General features: G+C 37.3%; 4 protein-coding genes across 4 annotated transcripts; 3 read left to right on the forward strand and 1 right to left on the reverse strand.

Annotated features, from left to right (window-relative positions):
- Positions 1-2,103: 2,103 nt before the first annotated feature.
- LOC110842166 (kelch-like protein 24) lies at positions 2,104-4,041 on the reverse strand. The gene is made up of 5 exons (XM_022087877.1): positions 4,030-4,041; positions 3,581-3,792; positions 3,379-3,504; positions 3,086-3,292; positions 2,104-2,521 (listed from the first exon to the last, which is right to left on the reverse strand). Exons 1-5 carry the CDS (start codon positions 4,039-4,041, stop codon positions 2,104-2,106), a joined length of 975 nt encoding a protein of 324 aa, XP_021943569.1.
- On the forward strand, positions 4,002-8,943 carry LOC110841784 (BTB/POZ domain-containing protein 2). Its single transcript, XM_022087481.2, has 9 exons — positions 4,002-4,794; positions 4,872-4,932; positions 5,020-5,209; positions 5,283-5,405; positions 6,690-6,901; positions 7,124-7,249; positions 7,318-7,524; positions 7,724-7,870; positions 8,143-8,943. The coding sequence occupies exons 3-9, from the start codon at positions 5,027-5,029 to the stop codon at positions 8,636-8,638; spliced, it is 1,494 nt and encodes a 497-aa protein (XP_021943173.1). The 5' UTR covers positions 4,002-4,794; positions 4,872-4,932; positions 5,020-5,026; the 3' UTR covers positions 8,639-8,943.
- Positions 8,944-10,618: 1,675 nt separating this feature from the next.
- On the forward strand, positions 10,619-12,410 carry LOC110841702. Its single transcript, XM_022087394.2, has 3 exons — positions 10,619-10,705; positions 11,119-11,856; positions 11,929-12,410. Exons 1-3 carry the CDS (start codon positions 10,634-10,636, stop codon positions 12,310-12,312), a joined length of 1,194 nt encoding a protein of 397 aa, XP_021943086.1. The 5' UTR covers positions 10,619-10,633; the 3' UTR covers positions 12,313-12,410.
- An 8,141-nt stretch (positions 12,411-20,551) lies between these two features.
- Positions 20,552-22,796, forward strand: LOC118433923. The gene is made up of 6 exons (XM_035846431.1): positions 20,552-20,710; positions 20,781-20,820; positions 20,893-20,978; positions 21,099-21,222; positions 21,307-21,728; positions 21,874-22,796. The coding sequence occupies exons 1-6, from the start codon at positions 20,642-20,644 to the stop codon at positions 21,997-21,999; spliced, it is 867 nt and encodes a 288-aa protein (XP_035702324.1). The 5' UTR covers positions 20,552-20,641; the 3' UTR covers positions 22,000-22,796.
- The last annotated feature ends 1,125 nt before the right edge of the window (positions 22,797-23,921 follow it).

The raw sequence follows: 23,921 nt of genomic DNA on the forward strand, positions 1-23,921 counted from the left end.
CGTGTAATCTACAATATTCCACACAATCTTCACCTGCCATGACTTGGACGTCGTTCCAAAAGGTCCAATCTTAATTCCTACAGGGCTAAGCGATTTCGCTAATCTCATCTCGTACTTGGAGAAGCATCTACCCCTCAAAAATATAATAAAACTCTTCGAAGTTTCGGAAACCATGGCTGCCTGTGGCAAAACCGAACCTACAGCAATAAATCCCAGCCCACTAGTCATCAGACACAACAAGTACACCGGAAGTGAAACCCTTCCGACTAATCTGATGCTTAAATATGTCGACAAAATGATGATACCCATGCCAAATAAGATCATGGGCGGAACTGCATAATAGGAGAATTTTAGGTTAGAGTAACCAATCCAAATTTGAAATTCTCTATACAATTTTACAACTTTAGTTTGAGAATTGCCCCATTTTTTGATAACTTTTCTGCACCGCGCCATTATTTGAATGGATGCTGTTAAAACCATTATTCCCAGCGTAGCTAGGCCGCAAAATGATTTGATCACTTCGCCCCCGACCCAGATTAAAATAAATATTCGGAGCAGAATTATAATGAAACTAAGCCCGGGGAAAAGGGAATATTGACTTAGGACATGAAACGGGCCTGTGTTGCGCAAGACGAAAACTGGACTCAGAATCAGTGGAAATAAGGGCGAGATTTGAATAAAGGTGTTCAGCGCGGTCTCCAATAATTTATTGACGGGAGGTTCGTGACGAATTGGACCCAAGTCTGAGGAATTAAATGATATATGTATTAACATATTTAAGTTTTAGCAATTGAATCAATGAGTTAAATGAATACTCAAATTCTAGAATATTTATTTACAAACCTCTTACTCTGGCACTAAATTGGTTAATTTGATTGATGACTTGACAAAGTGGTTCGGCTTGAAGTGCGATCATTAAACTGGTTGGAATAATCGTGGAGAACATAAAAGTGATGAAAAACATGGCAAAAGTCCTCTTGGTACTTAGCCAATCGTGCATGGCTTCTTCATGTATAAAGCCTAATTTTTTAATTAATAGGATAAGCGTGATCCCGGTGTAGGTTGTAAGTAGTATCGAAGATAACTTAATAATTACAAGCTTTAAGGTAGACTCTCTTGCTAGATAGATTTTCCTTTCGTGTAACAATACTCGAAAGGGCAAAACGTTTTGATATACGGAGGCATATTTTGCCAGAACTTTCCATAATCCAGGAGACAGGAGATCGCTCTCAACGTAGAGGAACGAATTATAAAGTAACACAATTTTGCGCAAAGCATTATGAAATTCAGCACGCGAGAGCATTGTAAGCGAATTTTGGAAAAATGTCAATCTGGATGATTTATATAGTGGACGATTGCAAATTTAGATAAAATGAAAACGTACACGTGTACACGTAATTGCACAGTAAAATCCTAGTACTTGCAAATCAAGTAGCTAAGCTAAGGAGGAGACTAAATAAAAATTATTGGAATTAGAATTTTGCATTAGTTTGGGCATGGAATTTTAGACTCTATTTAGGTACATTATGACATATATTTATTCGACTTCTGATACGTACATAAATACGGGTTTGAAATTTGCATGCTACCATTACGTACATAGGCATGCAAATATTATGTTCATATGTACAGGACTGAAATAAGCAAATTTTGATTTTACTTCTACACTTAAATACTGCGGATATGAAAACTTCCTACTGAGAGCAGGGCAGGGGTCTGAATATGTACATATGCATCCAATAATATTTACATATAGTGGAATTACTTGTGGTTGTCACCTCATACACGTAAATCTTGTCACTATTGACTATGTCCTTTTCGAGATTTCCTTGTTGAATAAACTCTGCCTCTCGCGAATGCGTCAAAATATGAAAATGAGTGACTAGCACGAATGATTTCAGTGTATGTGTCTTCATTTAGTGCTTTATGCTCATATTGCATTGCTTTATTTGCCGACAAAAAAAAAACGGATCGGAAGTACATGAAAATTAAATTAATTGCATATATGTATCGACATACCACTATTATTACGTAGCACTGAAATTTGGAAATGCAAAATTTGAAACGAGCAAAACGTTGCCAAAAAAGTAATAAATACAACCCTCAAACCACTTCAAATTCCAGCTTCTCAATAAACCCATACTTAACTCCAAGCTCGTCGCCTTTAAATCGTTCAACAAGGACTCCGGTTGTACTTTCCTTCACACCCGAATCATTGAACAGATTGACATAATTTGCAATCACCCTGTTGTGTCCGTTAGCAGGAAATATGCTTTGCATATTCATATTTTGCTTATTGGCTACGGTTTGTGAAAGAGTGTGATGTCCTACGTCACCGGAAAAAATCAGCGTCACCTTGACCCAGACGTCCAAGACGTTAAGTCTGCAAGACGGATTTATAGAAATGCGCAAGTAGACGTCACCCCTCTCGAAAGTGTCGAATTTGGTGACAATGGCGTCCATATCCCTGACCACGCTGGTGAAGGCGAGATGACAATTAACCAAATCGTAATAACAGACGCTGGTAGAATTTATGTCAATAATTTGTTTTGGAATTGAAATTGATTTCAACAAAGATAATCTTTATTTCGTTTGAATGAACAAAGTTCTTCTTGTTCAAAATCCATCAGAACAGCTTATCTTAGAAGGGTAAAAAGAACAAAACAATCCTCCCAATTACTGCTGTATTTTAAGTATTTTGGAATGTCCGCAGCGTATATCCGCCCCACGATGCACATGTATTGTGCATACGTGTGAACTCATTAAATATATAGGTAAAATCAGTAAAAAATTCAGTCGATTCAGAAATTCGACGAGTTTCATGCCACCTAAATTCGATGAATTGCCTTTCTGACGAGTTTTCCGTTCGACAAGTTGATTTCGACGACTTACCTTTTCGACGACATAGGATTCGACAAGTAACCCGTATCCCCATGCGCCATCTAGAATGAACTACAACGGCGGGAAACATTTGCTTGCTGCACCTAACCAATTTCTTGCCGTTGTCTCTTGCATGTGGTTACTTGCACAAGAAACACTGCTTGTCACGACAATTATCCAATTTGAAGACAGGTGAATTATTTACCTCCTCGCAGGCGGGATAAGGAAACAGTTCAACAGCTCCATCGATTCCTCCATGCTGAGAAGTTTCTTGGTCGTCACGTTCAGAGCAAACTCGGCCGGATCCATTAAAGAAAATCGGATATGACGCAACGGTTTGGCGAGACACTTTCGAAGATTTTCAGCATTTTGAGGATCCAGACGTTGTCTCACACATTCAGCTATGCCCCAGCTACAAACAGACATTAGTATTTCAAAATAATTATTCGTCATAACTTGAAAGGGAGATATTTATTGACAAATTTTGCAAATTCTCACCGGTTCATCGCCTCAAAGACTTCCATTTCGTTTATCACCATGAGCGAATCCTGCTGAATAATTTCGACCAAACATTCCAGTCGTAGCTTGGTAAACTCTTCACATTTCAAGAGTTTTCTCGCATTCCTGTCGGCAACAAAGTATTGAAATTTCCAAGTGAAAACACAAAATCTATTATCTAATCATGAAACGCGAGCCCTACCTGCAAATGAATTTGAGCGTTGACTGAATAAAGTCCCCGTGCGCGTATTCCATCCCACTTTGAAACAATGAAAGGACATTTTCCAAGGTCAAGTCGCCCTTCAAAATCTGAGCGCACTCGTCCCTCAAACCGCTGACTTCATACTCGGTTGCAAGTTGCATCAATTGCAGTGCGTCGCCCATCCCGACGCCAGACTTCCCAGTGTACAAATACTAAATTAAGCAATAATGGGGAAATTCATTACTAGTGGACATCTTCTCATCGTGGAATAATTTAGAAAAAAAGTCCGAACTAAAACTATCATTGGAGATGGGCAAATTTGCAAATGAATTTTCAAGCCTCATTTTTTTGCTAAGTTGCGAATATTGTTTTTTTGGTAGCGTTGCTAACTCGCAATGAATATTTAACTGATGTTAAAATTTTGCTAAAATTACATTTAATAATTTTACCTTAAGCAGCATGTTATATGGACACTGTGTCCTATGACACTCGGACACAATCAGTGGCACTGACACTTTGTCCACTGACACTGACACTGTGTCCACCGACACCCGGCCACAGCGAGTGGCACTGACACTGTGTCCACCGACACTCTGCCACAGTGGCTGACACTGACACTGTGTCCACCGACACTCTGCCACAGTGGCTGACACTGACACTGTGTCCACTGACACTCGGCCACAGCGAGTGGCACTGACACTGTGTCCACCGACACTCTGCCACAGTGGCTGACACTGACACTGTGTCCACTGACACTCGGCCACAGTGGCTGACACTGACACTTGTCCACCGACACTCGGCCATAATGAGTGACACTGACACTGTGGACGGCACCGAGTGTCCGCCACTGAGTGTCCGCGCATCTATGGTTTTGAAAACAACTTTTATGCGATTTACTTACATATACATAGCGTGGTAATTATTATAGAAGTATTTGGCTAAAATACTTAGCACGAAATTAATAATTAGCAACTCATGCGACGAAATTAATAAGAATGAAAATCATGCAAGCAAATATTGTTACCTATTTATTAATGAAAGACCAAATTGAGACAAAGTAGAAAAGTGAGGGCGAATGAATGAATCGATGGATATGCAAATCTTCTATGTACGAGTGCATGTCCAAGTCGGTGATCGTCGGGAGCACGCTGGTACACATGTGCTTACCACTAAATCGTCTAAATCTGAGTATTCTTTAATTAAAATATATACCTGTATGCCATTACAAACATAAGTATATCTACACCTGTTAATCATATTTAACTGCCCATACTCTTACTTGCTTATTTAGCAAAATAAATAGGAGACTGTTTTAGCCCGGCTTTCCTGATCAATTAACATTTTCCGTGCACGTAAGTAATTACTAATTTGTAAATATATGCGATTATGTGAATACATACTTGATATTGCTTCAATTACAATTAAATTTTTGCACAAAGGTGAAATATGAGTTGGCAAGCCAGCAAGTTGGGGGGCGGGTCACGTGCTAAAAATGGAATTGGTTCTTTTTCTGGACTGCTGCGACCAAAGTGGGGGTGGACCGGAAATCACGAGGCTCGATTATTGCATCTGTTCGAGACAGGGTATAAAAGTGACTTGATGCTGAACCTTTATCCTGAAGGATTAAGGGTTGGTTGTAATAATTAAGTAATTGCGCAATTATTGTGGAGGCATTAATTAATTAGATGACATTTTTTGGCAGCTTCCAGTGCATAAAATATTTCTTGAGGCCGGCTCCCCCGTGCTGGATGGCAAAATCAAACCGGAAACGGAGGAGATCAGGATTGAAAATGTGGATACTCGCGTTTTCAAAATGCTGATTAAGGTACACTCTAAATAATTTGGAGATAACTGGTCCCCCAATAGTGCTCTATTTTTTGGTGGTGAATAAACCTTAATCATTAAGGAAACGTTTTGTTACCAACGGAAAATAAGTCGTCCAAAACTCGAGCGCCAAGAAAACGTGACGTCGTTATTAAAAAATTCAATAATATTATGTAAAAAGATCTTGAAATCAGCTAATATTGAGGGTATTCACGCACCCTTGGTAACTACGTAAACAGCGTAAAATCCGTAAACTTACAAACGTTTACAAACAGCTTCCCGTGAATTCACTTTCGCAATTATTTTCGTAAAAATTTATCTGATAATTGAAACAAAATGCCGATCATTTCCAGAAAACGGAAATTAATGGAAGAAATTTGTGGAGCTGCATTTATTGATATAATAAATACCACGAACAGTGAAGGCTGTTCCTATAAAAATTTCAAAATTCAACCCTCCTAAATTCTAATCCTAAATCACACTAAATCTTAGCTGAATATATAACTTCTTAGAAATCGGTATCGGTGCCCCTCCCTTATTGCCCATCTGGTTATTTTTTGTTCATCTTTGACTTCATATTCGTTCATGAGAAGCTATCACCGTTCCGAATTTCAGCTTTTTGAGACAAGTTATGAAAATCGGTATGGGTCACCCCAACGGGTCCCGGATGTGATTTTTTACCAATTCCACTTCATATTCTTCCATTAGGAGCCTTTAGCAGCCTCTATACCAAATTTCAGCTCGATTGGATGATTTTGAAAAATCGGTATGGGTCACCCCTTCGGGTACCTCCAGATGAAAAATTTTCCAATTTCACTTCATATTCTTTCATTAGGAGCCATTAGCAACCTCTATGCCAAATTTCTGTATCGATAAAATTTTTTTCTTCCGCAAATTGAGTTTACAAAATACTTTACAAAATTAAAAGACGCCTGTGAGCTGCGTAAGTTTACAAAAGTTTGTAAACTGATTTTCCTTGACAATTTTTGTAAAAGTTTGTAAACGTTTGTAAGTTTACGGATTTTACGCTGTTTACGTAGTTACGAAGGAGGGCGTGAATTGCCTCATTGTCTTTTTTTAAAAAATAATGACATCACATCTCTTCGCTACGAGTTTGCGACTTATTTTCCGTTGGTGACAAAAGGCCACGTTACTCATTACCTAAAAATAGAGTACTTCCGCTGGTGACGATTTGTCTTCAAATTACTCGGAGTACATAATTATTAGACATAATTTTGCCAACATAAATAAATTAAGTTAATAATGCTTCGCTGATTTTATTTAGCATTTGTACACTGGGAAATCGGACGTCGGGATGGGCGATGCACTGCAGCTGATGCAACTTGCAACCGAGTATGAAGTCAGCGGTTTGAGGGACGAGTGCGCTCAGATTTTGAAGGGCGACTTGACCTTGGAAAATGTCCTTTCATTGTTTCAAAGTGGGATGGAATACGCGCACGGGGACTTTATTCAGTCAACGCTCAAATTCATTTGCAAGTAAATATGGCTCACGTGTTTCATGCAGTGGCGGCGGAAGTTGGGGGATAGAAGGGAAAATTAGGATTGAGGGATTGTTTAGGAGGAGGGAAGTACTAAAACTAGGAAGATACGATTTTGCTATACTTTTAGGGGGGAATGTCTCCCTCCCCCCTGCTTCCACTGCCCGCCAGTGGTTTCATGTGTGTAAATTTTAATTTTTCAATATTTCTCTACCGACAGGAATGCACGAAAAGTTTTGAAATCTGACAAATTTTCCAAGTTGCGATTGGAGTGTTTGGTAGAAATAATTCAGCAGGATTCGCTCGTAGTGATGAACGAGATGGAAGTGTTCGACGCAGTGAACCGGTGAGAATTTGCAAAATTTGGTACTTTAAGCTATGGTAGATTATTATAAATTTATATCATCTTTGTAGATGGGGCATAGCTGAGTGTTTACGACAAAATCTGGATCCTGCAAATGCTGAAAGTCTTCGAAAGTGTCTCGCCAAACCGCTGAGTCATATCCGGTTTTCTTTAATGGATCCGGCCGAGTTTGCTCTGAACGTGACGACCAAGAAACTTCTCAGCATGGAAGAATCGATGGAGCTGTTGAATTGTTTTCTTGTCCCGCCTGAGAAGAGGTAAATAAGTAAGATATGTATGTAAATTTTGCATATCTTACTCCGTGGAGACTTGAAACTAGAGTAGAGAATTGTCGCGAATAATGAGTCGTCATTTTTATCACGCTTCACCTAAGTTTAATACCAACAAAAACATTTAATTTCTTCTTTCATCTCGATTATATTTGCATAATATATTTGGTAATTCCATTTGTTTTAGAAATATGCTCCCACCAGGAACATTTGTGTCCACTCCGCGCACCTACATTAACAAGGACATCGTTCTCACGCGGACCTTTCCCGAGGGTGCGAGACTGATTCAAAGCATAACTTGTGCGGGAAATCCAAATGGAAGTGAAACGATTATGTACGTAACCTTCATAACTGTCTGTGCCAATATTCTCTTTGTGCATTAATATTGAGGGTATTCATTATTTCTTCGTATTCTTAGTATTCTTCGTATCGTAAAATAACTTACGAAGCTTACGAGATTTTGTAAGCGTCGTAAGATTTTGCCAACGAAAATCACGTTACTACGCTTACGATTTTTACGAAACCTGACCCCTGGTTTTATCTTCGTAAACTATTTTACGATACTACGGATACGAAGAAATAACGAATACCCTCATTATTTTCCAGGATTCGTGTTAAGGAAAACGTCTCACTGAAATCAATTTCAGTTCCGAAAGAAATTTTTGACGTAAATCCAGCCTATCTTTATTATTACGATTTGATCAAGTGTACTCTGTCATGCGAGAGTGAAGTCAAGAATGTCGACACCCTTGTCACCAAATTCGACACTTACGAGAGGGGTGAAGTCTACTTGCGCATTTCCATCGATCCGCCGTGCAGACTTAATGTGTTGGATGGATGGGTCAAGGTTACGATGAGTTTCTCCGGTGACGTGGGATATCATGGTCTTACGCAAACCGTGGCCAATAAGGGAATTTTTGATATCATTCAGCACGTCTTTCCTCCGAACGGATGCAACAGAATGATTACAAATTATGTCGGTTTATTCCCTGATCCCGTCATGGAAGAAAATGCTACTCGAGTCATTATTAAACGACGTGAAAGAGACCAGCTCGGAGTCAATTGTGGGTTTATTGAGAAGATGGAATTTGAACTGGTTTAATAAATATTTAAGGGCTTCATTACTCTTTTTTGGTACATAATGTAATATTGTAATATTCCTTTTCACATTATTTATATTTCCAAATTTCAGTGCTATGACACAATTCGAATGTCGATACATATTTATACATTGTTTACATATAATATATTTACATATATATTTACATATTATAATATATTATATTTAAACATTAAATTTTCATGTATTTATGTTAATGTAAGATACATATGTATGATCCATTTTGTTGTGGACGAAATAAAGCATAAATACATACATGTGTATGTACATAAAATACAGAATACGTACATGTAAGTTTCGATTAGTCCTTATTTTAGTGCATTTGCTTTTCAAAAGGGTAACATTATTTCTAAGAGTGTAGTATAAATAGGTTAAAATGAAGATATGAGCACCATTCATGGCAAATTAATCGTTATTCAAAATCTTGATAATTTTGCTGCCATATTTTTTGAAAATTTTAGCATTAAAATGGTATGAAATATTTAATGTTTTGAATACATAAATTATATAATATAATATCTAGGTATTTAGAATAGTTTAGAAGTCGAATTAGAATAGTTCTGTATAAAATTAGTATTCCTTTCTAAACTAAAAGGTATAGGCTTAGAAATCCAGTATTAAAATAATACCAAGCGGTATTCATACATATATCACTCTACCAAAGTGGTACTGATAAGTAATTCCACGTAGTAATAGCTCGGTATTCAGGTTTTACCATATCGGTGGCAAATTTTTTACGGAATAGGAAAATACATAACATAGTTTTGATCAGAGCTTTTTAATTAACGCAAAGAATAATTAATTAGTAATTAATAATTAGCGCTGACATCTTTAATCTAATTAATTATCAATTTTTAATTAGAGAGCTTCAACTAATTAATTATAATTACTAATTAATTACTTCTAAAAAAAGTAATTAATTACTTCTCGAAAAATAATTAATTAGTTAAAAAAAGAATTGTTTTCAACGCAAATTTACAAGCTACAATATAAAATTACGGACGGCAGAAATAATTACCGGCAACTCAAATTTATAATAATCGTTACATTTTAACATCGCCCATATTTCGGATACATTTATGTATCCTTTAATTGATGGAATGATTATAATCAGTCCATCAAGTAAAGTTCAACTGGAGCTGATGATGGTATTTGAGTATTGACATTGTTAGTTTGTTAAGATTTTCATATTAATTTTTGAGAATATCGTCTTCCATTATTGGCACTTATATACTTTACAGTATGCAGTTATTTATTGTAACAAAGTTGAAATTATTGCATGAAATTTAATTATGAGGGCTTGAAAATAAGTCATGTAGAATAGGAGAGTTGCCAGATTAAAAAACGCCACTTTACCTGGGAAAACGAAACAGCGCAAACCAGATAAATCTCAAAAATTAAGTAATTAATTAGTTAATTAATTAATTGGTTAAAATATCACGAAACTAATTAATTATAATTGACTCAGTTTAATTACTCTAGTAAGGTAATTAAAACTAATTTATAATTGTTAATTAGCTGAAAATTGGTAATTAATTAGCAAATTAATTGATTTCACTAATTAATTAAAAAGCTCTGGTTTTGATATCAAGCGGTAGCAACTTTAATACCAAGAAATCAATACCTGCCTGACTTACCAAATTTCTAACAGTTTGACTTCCTCGTTATGTTGAGTAAATTGAACTGCTATTTGCATACGTTAAATAGAGGACCGCATTTGAAGACTTTCATTATATGCAAAATATATGTTTGATATATCAAACAATGGAATGTGGCCTGATAGCACAATCGTTTACATTTGAACATCACATCCAGGATTTGGAGCAAATCGAAATTAATCAAAGTTTGTTTGCGGTTTTATTTATTCTTCTAAAAATGAATAGCTTGTTTATACGCCGGGTCCTAGATCCGTGTCGGTTTGGTATAAAATACGCTCAGAAACGAATTTGCTAAAACATATCACATTTGAATAACGAAATGGCGACTTTTATTCAATTCGTTCTCCTGGTGGGTTTAGTTTCAGGGCCAATTTTTGGCCATGAGCATAACGTAAGTCAAGCAAATATGTACCACAATTTTCAAATTAAATTATTCCAAAATTTAGGTAAACCTTATTCAGAAATGTATACATTAACTTTCAAATTTGCTATTTTCGATTACTCAAAGATTTATATTGTTCCAAATTGTACCAGAGTTTTGAATCGTATGATTTTTTTAAATTCTCTAATCTGTTAGAAATATGATATATCAGTAGGTACTGCTTTCTTGGTATTAAAGTAGCATCATTTGGTACTGAAACTATACCAGTCAGTGTACAAAAAACATTTATACCGGGCTATTTCTGCTATTGATAAGTACTACTTATCAATACCACTTTGATAGAGTCATGAATGAATACTGGTTGGTATTATTTTATTACCGGATTTCTAAGAATGTATGAATTATTTTATTATTAATTGCAGCACTACCCGAGTTCCGGTTGCGGTCGGGGAAGTGGGTGGGGTTCCCCCTCCTCGCCTTCCACCACCGCCGCCCCCATCACTGCCGACACCCGCACTCTCTCCCAACTTCACTCCGCCGCCCTCGCTGAAGGCGGAAAACTAATCGTCTACGCCGGCGGAGATACTGCAAATCAGTTGAACGAAATGAAAACCGCGTTCGAAACCCGTTTTCCCGGAATGTCTGTCGAAATCATTGTCGACTTCAGTAAGAACCACGACGCCCGAATCGACCTTCAACTCCAGACCAATTCCCTCATCCCGGACGTCACCCATTTGCAAACCCTGCAGGATTTCGACAGATGGAAGAAGGCGGGAGTTTTACTGAATTACAAACCGATCGGGTGGGATCAGGTGTACCCAGAGTTTAAAGATGTCGATGGCGCCTACACGGCCATTGCAGTGATCGCTTTCTCCAACAATATCAACAAAAATTTGGCCGGAACGAATCCAGCGGGATGGCCGACCGAAGCGAATGACTACTTAAGGGCTAATTTGACGGGAAAAGTAGTCACAACTTACCCCAATGATGATGACGCCGTCCTTTTCTGGTTTAAACAGGTCATCGACAAGTACGGGTGGGCCTGGCTGGAAAAATTTGTCGCTAACAAGCCAAAATTCGTGCGGGGGACGCAAGCACCCTCGGACGATGTTTGGGGCGGAAAAACTCCCGCCGTTTTTACTTCGGGCGGTGCTATGAAGGTAGGAAAAGTCTCATTTTGCCTGCAAAGATTCCCGCTAATTTTAAATAACGCGACCTCCTCTTGTTCCCAGATGACCAATCCCGTCCAATTCGTTCTCCCCAAGAACGACCCATTCGTCTCGTGGGGGCAACGAGCCGCCATTTTCAAAGCTACGAAGCGACCCGCCGCCGCCAAATTGTACCTCAGCTGGTGGCTCGACTTGGGAACCCAGAAGAACACGTGGGCCATGTGGAGCGTGCGAAAGGACGTCCCACCTCCCGCCGGATACAAGAGCATCTTTTCCTACAAGGGGCAAAGTGATCCCGTCGAATTCCAGAAATGGATGGCTAATCGCGAAGAAGTGGAACGCTTCAAGGCTCAAGTGACCCAGATCGTCGGAGAAGTTCAGGGCCCCAGCCCGCCGGGTAATTTGGGACTCTACCCGACGAAAATGTTGCCTGGATCGTACCCATAAATGGATTAAATTGTGGATAAAACCGTTGATGATTAATGTGTACATATGTAAATCTGATTAGATGATTGGCAGCGAAAATAAAATTCAATAGCAAAATATGTATTTTGTCTTAATTATTTTTCAATCTATAACTAAAAGTACTAGATTACCAATGTGCAAAATGCAAATTTAACTATAGATGATTTTAATCAAAGGCCAACGCCGCCGATCGTACGCTGCCGCGCCGCCATGTATCTAATTTCCTACATACATACATTATCTAAATATGTACAATATTGAGGCTCGGCACCGTCGACGCTGCCGCAAAATCACAAAGATTTCGCGCTGCCACCGCCATAAAATTAGTCGGCGTCAATCTCTGGGTTTAGGATTTTTATTATATAGGTAACAATAATTACATTAAGTTTAATTTTGGCTTGTACAGAATAGTAATGGTCATGGTTACGCGTAGTTATCTATTGGACAGGAAATATAAACTTGACATACATACATGAAAAAAACGAAGCCTACATATCAATCGTTTGTGGTAAAGTGGTCAACGCATAGCTAAGTCAATGTAACCGAGTATTTAATATGCAATATGTAAGTCAAGGACAACGCGATTGACTTACAATGGAGGTCTCCCAACGTATGCTCACAGATTTGGACCAAACTAGTGTTAATAGATTGCAAATATAATTGGTATGAAATTTGCAAATGGAACTATCTGCCAATGCGCAGGTTTGACAGAGATATTTGCATCCAAAGCGAAAAAAATGCGCAGCAAATTTGGAAAATGAAAATTTGCCAGCCTTAGGGGTGCGGTTTCTCCTCTTTTTATGCAAATATCTCCGCCAAACCTGCGCATTGGCAGATAGTTCCATTTGCAAATTTCATACCCATTATATTTGTGATCGATTGACGCTAGTTTGCTACAAATCTGTAAGCAATAAGCATACGTTGGGAGACCTCTATTGTTAGTCAATCCCTTCTTTAATAGTCAATTTGACTATTAAATTTGAATCAAGGTGAGTGCGATAGGTACACATTTTTGCACCGTCCGACGTCATCATAAGTAAATACATCAATACATATGTACATAAAGCTATTTATTCAACTTGTCAAATATTAATACACCTTTGCAATTTCTATTTGGCCATGTAAATATGTACATATATTCATGTACATACAAGCGTGAAATATATAAGGTAATTTTATACATTATACATATGTACTTCCGGGTTTATGGAAATTCTGCATATGAATACTTCCTAATCTAAGGAGATCCTAAGATCCTAATCCTAAGATTTCCAATATCCCGGTTAAGAATTTGTTAAGAATTTGTAATCTACAAAATTAATCTTGTCGCATATTTTCCCTGTCGATAAGGAAAATCCCTTTTGTAAATTTAGCTTAACTTGCACATGTCAAAAAACGACTTTATGTTAACCTCTTTCGCCACGTAATCTCTCGGTCATCTGAAAGAACGATCCAAAGTGCATGCAACACGCCCGGAATCCAGAACAACGCTGACATCACAAGATTCATAGCTAGATCGGAATCGAACCTGTTCTTCTTCAAGAGAACGGCCAAGGGGGGGGAGCACGACGGATAAAAAGACCAAAAGTAGCTCCCTTACTTGCGACATGATGAATATATATGTTTGTCCAATTAAGATAAAGTAAATGTCAGTAGTAATTAATAATTACTAATTATTCGCTGTGGTTACTGCAGGTAAAATGCGAATTGTACTTACATATGTACATATGCAGATATTTACATCTGGCTGGATAATTAGATACTTGCGTAGGAGATGAATGTGTAGCTTTGCTGCAATCAGCGGATGTGAATAAGTGCTATCATGAAAATAAATTGACGTATGTAATGGATGGGTGACCCATAAATTAAAGAACACAATAATCTAGACGAAATCAAGGGTATATTTGAGTCGGTATTATATATAATTACCGTTGTTGGGAATGTACATGTTGTGTAAGCTTAGGCAGTTCAGCTCCTTCAGAAATACAATGGGATTTTATTGCTTGCATATTCTACAAATGGCAGGGAATCATATTCAGTAGCCTGTTGGCTGGAATACATGTTTCAAATCCAAATCTCATGCCGTATTCGACATACCACTTTTCATACAAGCAAAATCGGGTACTTTTTGTATCTTTCATGTTTATGTAATTAAATACTTGTGTGTTTCGTATCGTAAGTGTGTTATCGTAATATGATCATTGTTACATGAGCAGTGGCGGATAAAGGCAACTCGGGGTCCCTAGGTGGGATTTTTTTGTGATATTTAACGGTATTGAAAATTCTTAACTACAGTGTATCAAACAATTGAGTTACAACAACCCAGATAACAATTTGAGATTTCGTTGTGAATTCCCTATCGAATTCGCAGCGAAATGTCCGCCGATTCGCTGGCGAATTCGAAGCGAACTCCTAGCGACTCCAAGAACTCGCAGCGAAGTCGCAGCGACTCCACGATTTCTCCACGACAACAGTCTGTTAACAGACTGTTGTCAAATGTTAACAACGATTGCCGTTTATTTAGTAACGACATGATGTTGTGTACTTAGAGGTTCTAAACTCGCACGCATTTGTATAAACTCAGCCAAATAATTCCGCGTCGCCGATTTTTAAGGTCACCAAAATTCAAATGTCAGAATTTTTAGCAATTCGAAATGAGAGCTAAGAAATAAAACCCCCTGGATAGTTTTTTTAGCTTTCTAATATATTTAACTGGAAACTGCTAGGTCTTACGAAGAAAATGAGCTATCGTACAACAGTGTACGATGTTTTTGACGCCCACAGAAATTTTTCGCCAAAAACGTTTTTGATGCCTAAAATCGCGACCGAGGCGAAATTACAAAATATACAATATACTGAAATATACATAAGCATAGGTATATGCACTTCCTATATGCTTTTGCATCTTTCAATTCTTTTAATTTCGCCGTGGTCGTGATTTTAGGCTTCAAAAACTTTTTTTGGCGAAAGATTCCTGTCAAGGTAATTAAATTATGCGCGCTGACTTGATACGGAAAATGAATTTGCTTAAAAAGAACTCCGATTGGCGATGTTTTTAATGTCTGGTAGTATGTATTATCGAACTATTTTCACTTCCTTGAGAAAGTATTCAGTTTTTACTATGTTGCACCGCTCCCAGAAATAAAATTATGCCAGACATTATCGCTCTAGAAATGACTGAAGTTGTACAGTTACTTTTAATCCTAACCACTTATGACTATCGTCTCAATAATTCCCAATTCAAAGATCGAAATAGGGGGAGAAAGAGGGCAGCATAATTTTTATTTGACAATTTCTACATGCGATTCCGCAAAATTTTCACATACTTTAGTAGCTGGATAATAAATTTGGAGGCCGCTTGACAGATACATGAGACTTTTTTCTAGCCAAATTTTGTTGAAATATAAATTTTGGAACATATTTATTTGTTATATTTCAAGAATATAAAAAAATCAGTTTTTGGGTAGAAAAGGTCTCACCTCTGTCAAGGGGCCCCCACATTGATTTCTAAGCTACTACCTAGGTATAGTTTGCGAAAATTTTACTGAATGGCATGCAAAAATTGGCAGAACCCCAAGAAAGCAGCTTCCAAGATTACATATTAATAATCCACAATGGAAATGACTCGGTTACGATTATATTATAATAGAGGGAAATTACACCCCACGTGCGAACTTTGGTTCGTTTTGATACCTTTTTTTGAAGTTTGATCCCGACGACCCAAGTAACATGCAGGTGACATATTTTAACAACATTTCCACTTTGAGTTTGGGTCGGAGCATTTTCTAAACTTTTCACGGCGCCGATTTTTCGAAAAACAGTACGCGAAACTTTTTTGTGGGCCTACAGCTTTATTGGAGATAGCAGTCCCGCTAATTTAGATTTTTATATAGTTGTAACGGAACTAGTTACACTAGATACTACTGAATGCACAATACTATATCCGGATAATACCAACTTGTCCATGACTTTCGTTTGTGACAATCTTCCTTGGGAAAAATTCTTTATGAAATGGTCGATTTCGGATGGCAATTTCTTGGGCATTTTCTAACCGATATTCGCCAACCAACCAATATGCACACTAAACAAATACGTCTCCAAAAAAATTACATCATTACAACAATCCCTACGCGCCCTGAATTTGGTTAGTTTTTATTCCTCTCCGAATAGAATCTGTGACCCTGAATACTCCAAACAAAAAGACACCAACAAATTTCGAAAAATTTCGGCAGGTTATGGATAAAGTCATCGTAGAAGTTGATGAAACGAGTGGCAAGCTCATGAGAGGTGTGTGACAAAGTGTTCTCTCCACCGGTGGGGAAGGTGTACTTGGACCCCTGAAGGTTAAAAAACTTCGGTGTGGTCATCGTTAGTATTGCACAAATTGCCGTTAGATTTTATTCATTCATTCATTTTCTACAATTCAAAACACTCCTGACGCTTACAATATGTGGGCAACTCTTACAATCTGTATGTAGCGTTATTCATGCTCTTTCGATTGTCGAGTTTGATGTCTTAAAATTTCCGTCATTTGCGTTAAGACATAAGTTCTTACGATAGAATCGATTCATTATAGAAAATTTTCTCCTTATTTCGAATTTAGCAAACATGGGGGAAATTGGGTATATTACGCCTCGACTGAGTTTTTTTGAAGGCCTATTTCCAATTGCGGCATAGGTCTCAGATTTTGTCTCCGAATTTATCAATAATCGCCAGTATGAAAAGGAACTTATCGTCAAAAAAATTAAAATTTAATTTCAAATATTGGCCGAGTAATCATTATTTTTCGAAATTTTAAAAACGCTTTGCATTTTAAATATCAAGTGCAACAGATTTTTGACACAGTTTACTCCAACTTAAACTTTATTTCATTTGCCGTAATGTACTCGATAAAATTTTCAAAACTTGAAAATTTTCAATTTTCAAAATTTTGAATGACAATTTTGAAGCGCTGTAACTTCTTGCCCCCACTCATGTTTTTCTCAATTTTTTGAAATTATGATCTAGTGCTAGTGATAAAATAGTTACCAAGAAAAAAAAATTACGCCAAACATGAGTGGGGGCAAGAAGTTATTGCGATTTTACTGACACATGTTAGCTTATGGGTGGGAATATTCCCAAAATGATAGAAAAACAAGGGGCGTAAACAAAACTTTTAGTGACGAAATTCTAGTGTCACATCCATAAAGATTATTTTGAAAGCTGACTTAAAAAACTATAACTTAAAAAACTTAGCCCTGACCGTATCGACATACAAAATGACAACCCGTGCTATGTACGCCCACAGCTGGTGGGCACTAACATCAGTAGTGTCGCTGGGAGTGTAGAGACAACATCTCCGCTGTCATGACTCTCCTCCAATCGAAGGTTTTGACTTGGAGTGACTCCCTCGCCTTGTTTAAATTACAATGCTCTAGCATGAATTTATTTTCTCGGATCTTGGCCAGCTTAGTTTTGAATTGTTAATGCACAGAAATATTCCGATCGTATGCTTGCATTGTCGTGAATGCGAGAATTGTCTACTATGGACTAAAGTTGGTACATATAAATTTAGAGCCCAGAATAGCATTTTTAATACATACATTTTACATATTCTAGCCCAATCTCAAAACGTTGAACATGTTTCCTCATAATTAGTTATCATATGTATGTTTCTTGAAGCTCTTACAGCTTGGAACTATATTTTTGAATTTGGAAAAATACAAGCAAATCTGAAATTTGTTTAGACTTAAAAGATAATGAAGAGTAGCATTTTTAATTACTCAACGTATTTCTGAGAATGATACGTATCTTCCATACACGAAAGAATGACTAACATGTCCATTTGCTTCAAAGCATAGATCGAAACTCCGTTGTTTTTGAGTGAAACCCAAACATTACTTATTAATGTAATGTAATAGTTAATGAAGCTGTGTTGGTCATAAAAATAAAGAACCAAATATTAGCTTTATAAGACCTACGTATTGATAATTTTAAGATTTAATATGTTGACGTCATCATAGGGGCTGGGTGGGTGCTTTTGAGAAGTGATGACGATTGATGATTTTGGGGTGGGTGGGTGGTTTTCTCAGGATTTTTTGATGACGTAATATATGGACGATCCCTAACCTGAATCGAAGATATATATTTGAATCTACCACTGACTGGTTATCAATTTACAATTGACCAGTGAGAAATTTATTCCAAATCGGCAAAAAATAATCGTAACCTAATTACCTTCAGAATATATCCATAAATACTCAACGAACTACTTGTAGTTCCCCTAACTATTTGTTATGCGAGTACTTAATAACAAGTAACTTAATAATAATTTATCCGCAGTCTCAGTGAATTGATTTTTCGAAATTCGTTGACCAAACTTAAGTATAGCAATATTTACACCACGCCACACCCGGGGGCCCCCGCTGTGCGGGGGCCCCTATGTCACACCTACCCCACATACCCTATTTATCTGCCACTGTACATGAGACGTTATCAGCCATCCAGAATAATAAATTCTGTTGTAGGAATTTTCCGTTGACGGTACGCAAGGGTACCGGGTGATTCAACTAATTTAACTCCAGACAACCTATGCAGATGTGACCAGTGCCTAAACTGGCTAAAAATTAGGGTGGGCAAACCCAGTGATGCGCCCCAAGCCGCTCGCGCCTACGGCGCTCGCAATTTCTTTCCGTCCAACCATTAAGCAATGCAAAAACCGGAGAAAATATTCCTGTCGCGGTTTGCGATACTTTATACAGTCAATCTTTTTAGATCTGCGTAATTGCCCTACATCAAATCCAGGTGTTTTGAAAATTCATATATTTAATACACATATCAGAATTTTTTACTTCTACATAAAATTTCAAAAATATTGATAATTTAAAAAAAGTCTGGATTCGTTCTACTGCGTTTATGAAACAATTTGATGGTAACAAAATGCAAAAATTATTTTAATTTTATTCAAAAATTAATTTTCTTAATTTGAGTATAAGAAGTTTCAAGGCTTGAAAGTGCAATTGTGAGTTAAACGGGCTTTAATTAGCTGTTTCGTTTTTTCAAACTGTTTTGGAAATTAAAATGCCAGTTCTATGGGAAGTGTACGAAACCGCAAAAAAGTGTAAGAAATGTACGCCATCTAACGAAATCAATGAATTACGGTATCAGATTCTTGCGGCATGCGTTTCAAAATATTTCTTTCGCTAAAAATTGACACTGCAACTAGATTATTGAGGTTGTTTGTTGCAAATGGACAATATCTAGTCATTGTCAACCGAAACAACTCCAATTGCTTCATGAATTAACGAAAGATAAAGATGTATGTAAATGCAACTGAATATACCTCACCCAAGTTTTGGAAATGATACCAATAAGGAAATGATAAGTTCACAAAGTTAAGCCGGGAAGCAGGAAATTCATTACAACAATTATTGTACAGGCTATTTATTATTTTGTGAACTCTTTTCAGTCCTGTCAAACGACACATGCAATTTGCATGATGCAAATAAAAAATTCCTCATAATATCTAGCGTACATCGGGGCGCCTGCCGGCGCCCCTCCTGGCTCGGCGCCCCGGGCAATTGCCCTGCTTGCCCACCCCCAGTTTAGGGCCTGGATGTGACAATTTAGATTGTGCAATTTCGAAGTTCTTATCACAACCTCAGCGACAAATAAATATGTACAAGTGGACAAAAACATTTTGCTTAAAATTAATTAACAGTGCTTATCTTTTAGATTAGTTTATTAACCTCATCGTTTCTTTAGCATACATGCCGAACGACGACCAAATGTTCCAGAATTAGTTGTACCTGAAACAGGAATTTCCCATGCCAGAATACTAATCACGATAAAATTAGTACAAAATGGACATTTTCTCAAAAACCACAACACTAAAACCTGATGATTGTACACAATCATCGATCATCGCTTTTACGTACAAATTTGGATTTACGAATCTTAGAAAATCGATTTCAGCCTTACGTATGCATGTATTTTTTACTTCAAAAATAAAAAATTTTATCTGGATCCATATTGAGTTGAACAAAATTGTGTAATTTGGTATCATCGACATAGATATCTTTACACAGCAATATGTTTGAAGTACTAAAATATTCGATGTTTTAAATGCGTATGTGTATATCGTGCAAATAATTGCGACAAGGTTAATCATGACCACTCGACGGATGCTTATTTAACCGCTTATGTTTTCTGTAAGTAGTTTCACTTGGATATGAAACTTCTGTCTGAGTAGTATTTCCCTGGGAAAATTTGATATTTTACCATACTTTTCCTACAACTTGCATACATTTTTTTGTCTAGACTTTATTACAAGATGCGTGTCAACATATTACTTTATTTTTTCTTACCAATGATGTACGCTGCCAGAGGCGATAATAGCGTCGTAAGTAATGCAAAATATCAATACACTCCTCCACTAATTTCTACTTGACCGTATATTGCATACTTTTCAGGGAGTGGGTACAGGATTTGAAGATATTGGAGTTAAATCAAGTAAGCATTAAGACAATTAGACACATATCAATTTATAATTTTGTATGTTTTGATAACTAAGCTGTTCATTAGATCAAACCAAGCCTGAAATATTTGCTGATTTTATCTACCTCGGACAATTTGAAACCAAGGCGTACTACTATGAGAATACGACTCGAGTAAATACCACAGTTTAATAGAATTACAGATATGCATTTAGATTTCGTTAAAAAATTACCAACAATTTGGTCTCCATTTAAAGAGCAGCCCATGTTGCAACTTTTCTTTAATGTTGTTAGGTAAATGCAACCCAGGCGAGAGCAAAGTGTACGGAAATGGGGATGAAGCCTGCTCAAATAAACAGCCAGGCAGAAATTGAGTGGCTAAGAACGAGGATGAATGTGTCGCTAGGTGCACTCGACGGTACTTTTCAAAAATATTACATATTTTAAAATCGTGCATGCAAGTTAAGTAGTATAAATCATTTATGTACTTTTATGTATCCAGCCGAACCATGGACAGATGGCGAGCTATACGTACACCCTCAATCTTTCTACTGGAATGTGGATAACAGCGAACTTGCTACCGAACTGGAAGTTGGGATTTATATAAAAACTTTTGCATTGTGGTTCTTCTCATATCGGAGTCGATTTTCTGCACTTCCGAGTAACGAGCTTTATAGCACGGTGTGCTATTTGGAGAGAGCACCAACACCGAGTGAGATTGTCAAGGGACAAATTACCCACAAAAAAGTGGCGCCTGGTTTACCGGGTTCTACCCACATTGAGATGTCGAAAGGTTTAGATTCTCATCCGAAAGGGGTGAAATTGGTTGGCATCCGTCCCGTGAGGCGATCTCCAATCATTCCCACGTCGCTCGATTATCTGGGGAAGTATGGCGTCAAGGACTGGTACATTGATAGACAAGCGGTAAGTTTCTGCTGATAATTTTATCATTACGTTTCTAAGCTACAGTAATGAAATCCATTGAAACTTGTAAAACTCCATTTGATTTTTTTTTCAAATTTTGCTGTAATCTTTATTAGTTTTGATGCATATTTATTCAAATCCGAAGGTCAATGAATACAGTGCACGAAGCAATTGTACCCGGATGGGGCTGAATCTGGCAAAAATTGATTCGACGGCGGAAATGGCCTGGCTGACTCAAGCTACAAACGAAACAATGGATGGTGGGTTTTAAGACTAAAATCTAGGGAAGTATTTGAACCTTCTTGTCTTGGAACCCCCTGGTCACAATCTTCGCAGATGTTTGGAGTCCCAGTTTTCTTGAAAATAGTAATCGCCCATAATTTTTAGGTTTAGGAAGGATGGGATCAAATTTTCTTCCATAACGTCCTAATAGACTCCCTTGGTCATAATTTCGCCGATGAAGGTAATTTGACAAGTTTTCCACAATATGGACCCCTAACCGTTACGGAACCACCTCCGTATTTTACTGTATAATGGATGCATTCCGGTTTTAGTGTTTCCTTACTCTTTCTACTAACTCGACCAACTCAATTTGCGCTAAAAAACTTCAACTTGATTTAGTCGGTCCAGCGGACATGTTTCCAATCGTTAATTGTCCAGGCGCTGTGATCCGTAGCCCACTTCAGGCGTCGGCGTTGATTACGCTTTTCAATGAATGGTATCTTCCGTGCACCTGGGGTGTTTAAAAAATTTTCGTGCCGTATGTTTCTCACAGTTTGCGAATTAATGGACAGGCTGAACACATATTTAAGTTCTGCAGCAATTTTTGATGCAGATATCCCCCTGTGACTTCACTTTATTGACCATTTTTCGGCACACATGAGCGGTGGTTTTTCACTTTCCACCTTTTACTGTCCGATTTACAACGGAGTTAGTGGGTTTCCACGTAGTGATCATTTTTGCAGAATCCTCCACTTCATGTGTTCTATTTTTCATTAATTTTGCCATAGCCAGGCCTTGTCTGGTGAAAGGAAACATTTTTTTTTCTTTCTTCGTGGCAATGCTCAAATCTCGCCATTTTTCCTAAGACCTGTAATCTACATTAATGAAATACTTAATGAAAGTTCTTTTATTAGAAAGGATAAACTGTAATTAATAATAATTTGAACATACTAAAGACTAGAGGTCAAGGTAATGAAAATATTTAAACAAAACTTGCAACGTATGCTCAATTTTTTGATAAGGGGTTTTATTTTTCCCGGACATATCTCCCAGTTCACGCTGAAATAATTGATGTGCATGAAATTTGAAAGAAACTCAGATTCCGTATTATATTCTTCGTGACATATACAAATTTCATTGTCAAACCTTCAAAAACAAATAACTTATTCAATGCTGAATGAAGAGGTTGTACCGTGGACTCAATTGTTTGATACACTGTAAATTCCGAATTTTTGCTTGTTTTTTTTAAGTATTTCAATTCCCCATTTAGTTATCGAGGAAACCAAGCAAAGATGTAATTAATAAAGAATTATTTGAAATGTCGGGATCATTTTACGAATCGAGAATCTCACGGTGTTTGAGTAACCATTGTAAGTTTTAAAAAAATCGCCGTACTACGAACCCTACTCTAGATCAAAAATGGTCATTACGGAGGGTTGTAGCAACTTTTTTTCAATATTTGCCTTCTGTTACACTAATTTCATGGTCTGTGACCTATTTTTGATGGAAATTCAAAAATAAAAAATCCAGCTGCCAGGGCTTCAAGGTTTGGTATGGACACCGTCATATACATATTCACAATAGAAGTTCGATAGTCATATAACTACATAAACAAGAAGATCATCCCGTATTACAGAATCAACTTATGATCGGAAAACCCGTAATGCGTAAATAGTAAATATTTAATTCTATAAATAATTATATCATTATGTATTTTTCTAAGGCGAGACCCCAAACGTAACCATGCACCCAAAAAAATACGTGCATGGTTACGGCGAAGCCATAGTATACAGTTAAGTGCCCACCTCAAAACAGTCAGACAGGATTGTGAGAGAACCATTAGTCGTAGATACATGCGGTTTCGACTGATGGGTAGTAAATTCTTTGTAGTATTGATTATAGATCTCTGGGCTTAATCGGTTCACACCTTCATGGTATGTTTCTTATTTTAGTGACTTTTTTTTCTGTATC

The sequence above is a fragment of the Folsomia candida genome, unplaced genomic scaffold (assembly GCF_002217175.1).
Source record: "Folsomia candida strain VU population unplaced genomic scaffold, ASM221717v1 Fcan01_Sc001, whole genome shotgun sequence".
NCBI classification, from domain to species: Eukaryota; Metazoa; Arthropoda; class Collembola; order Entomobryomorpha; family Isotomidae; genus Folsomia; species Folsomia candida.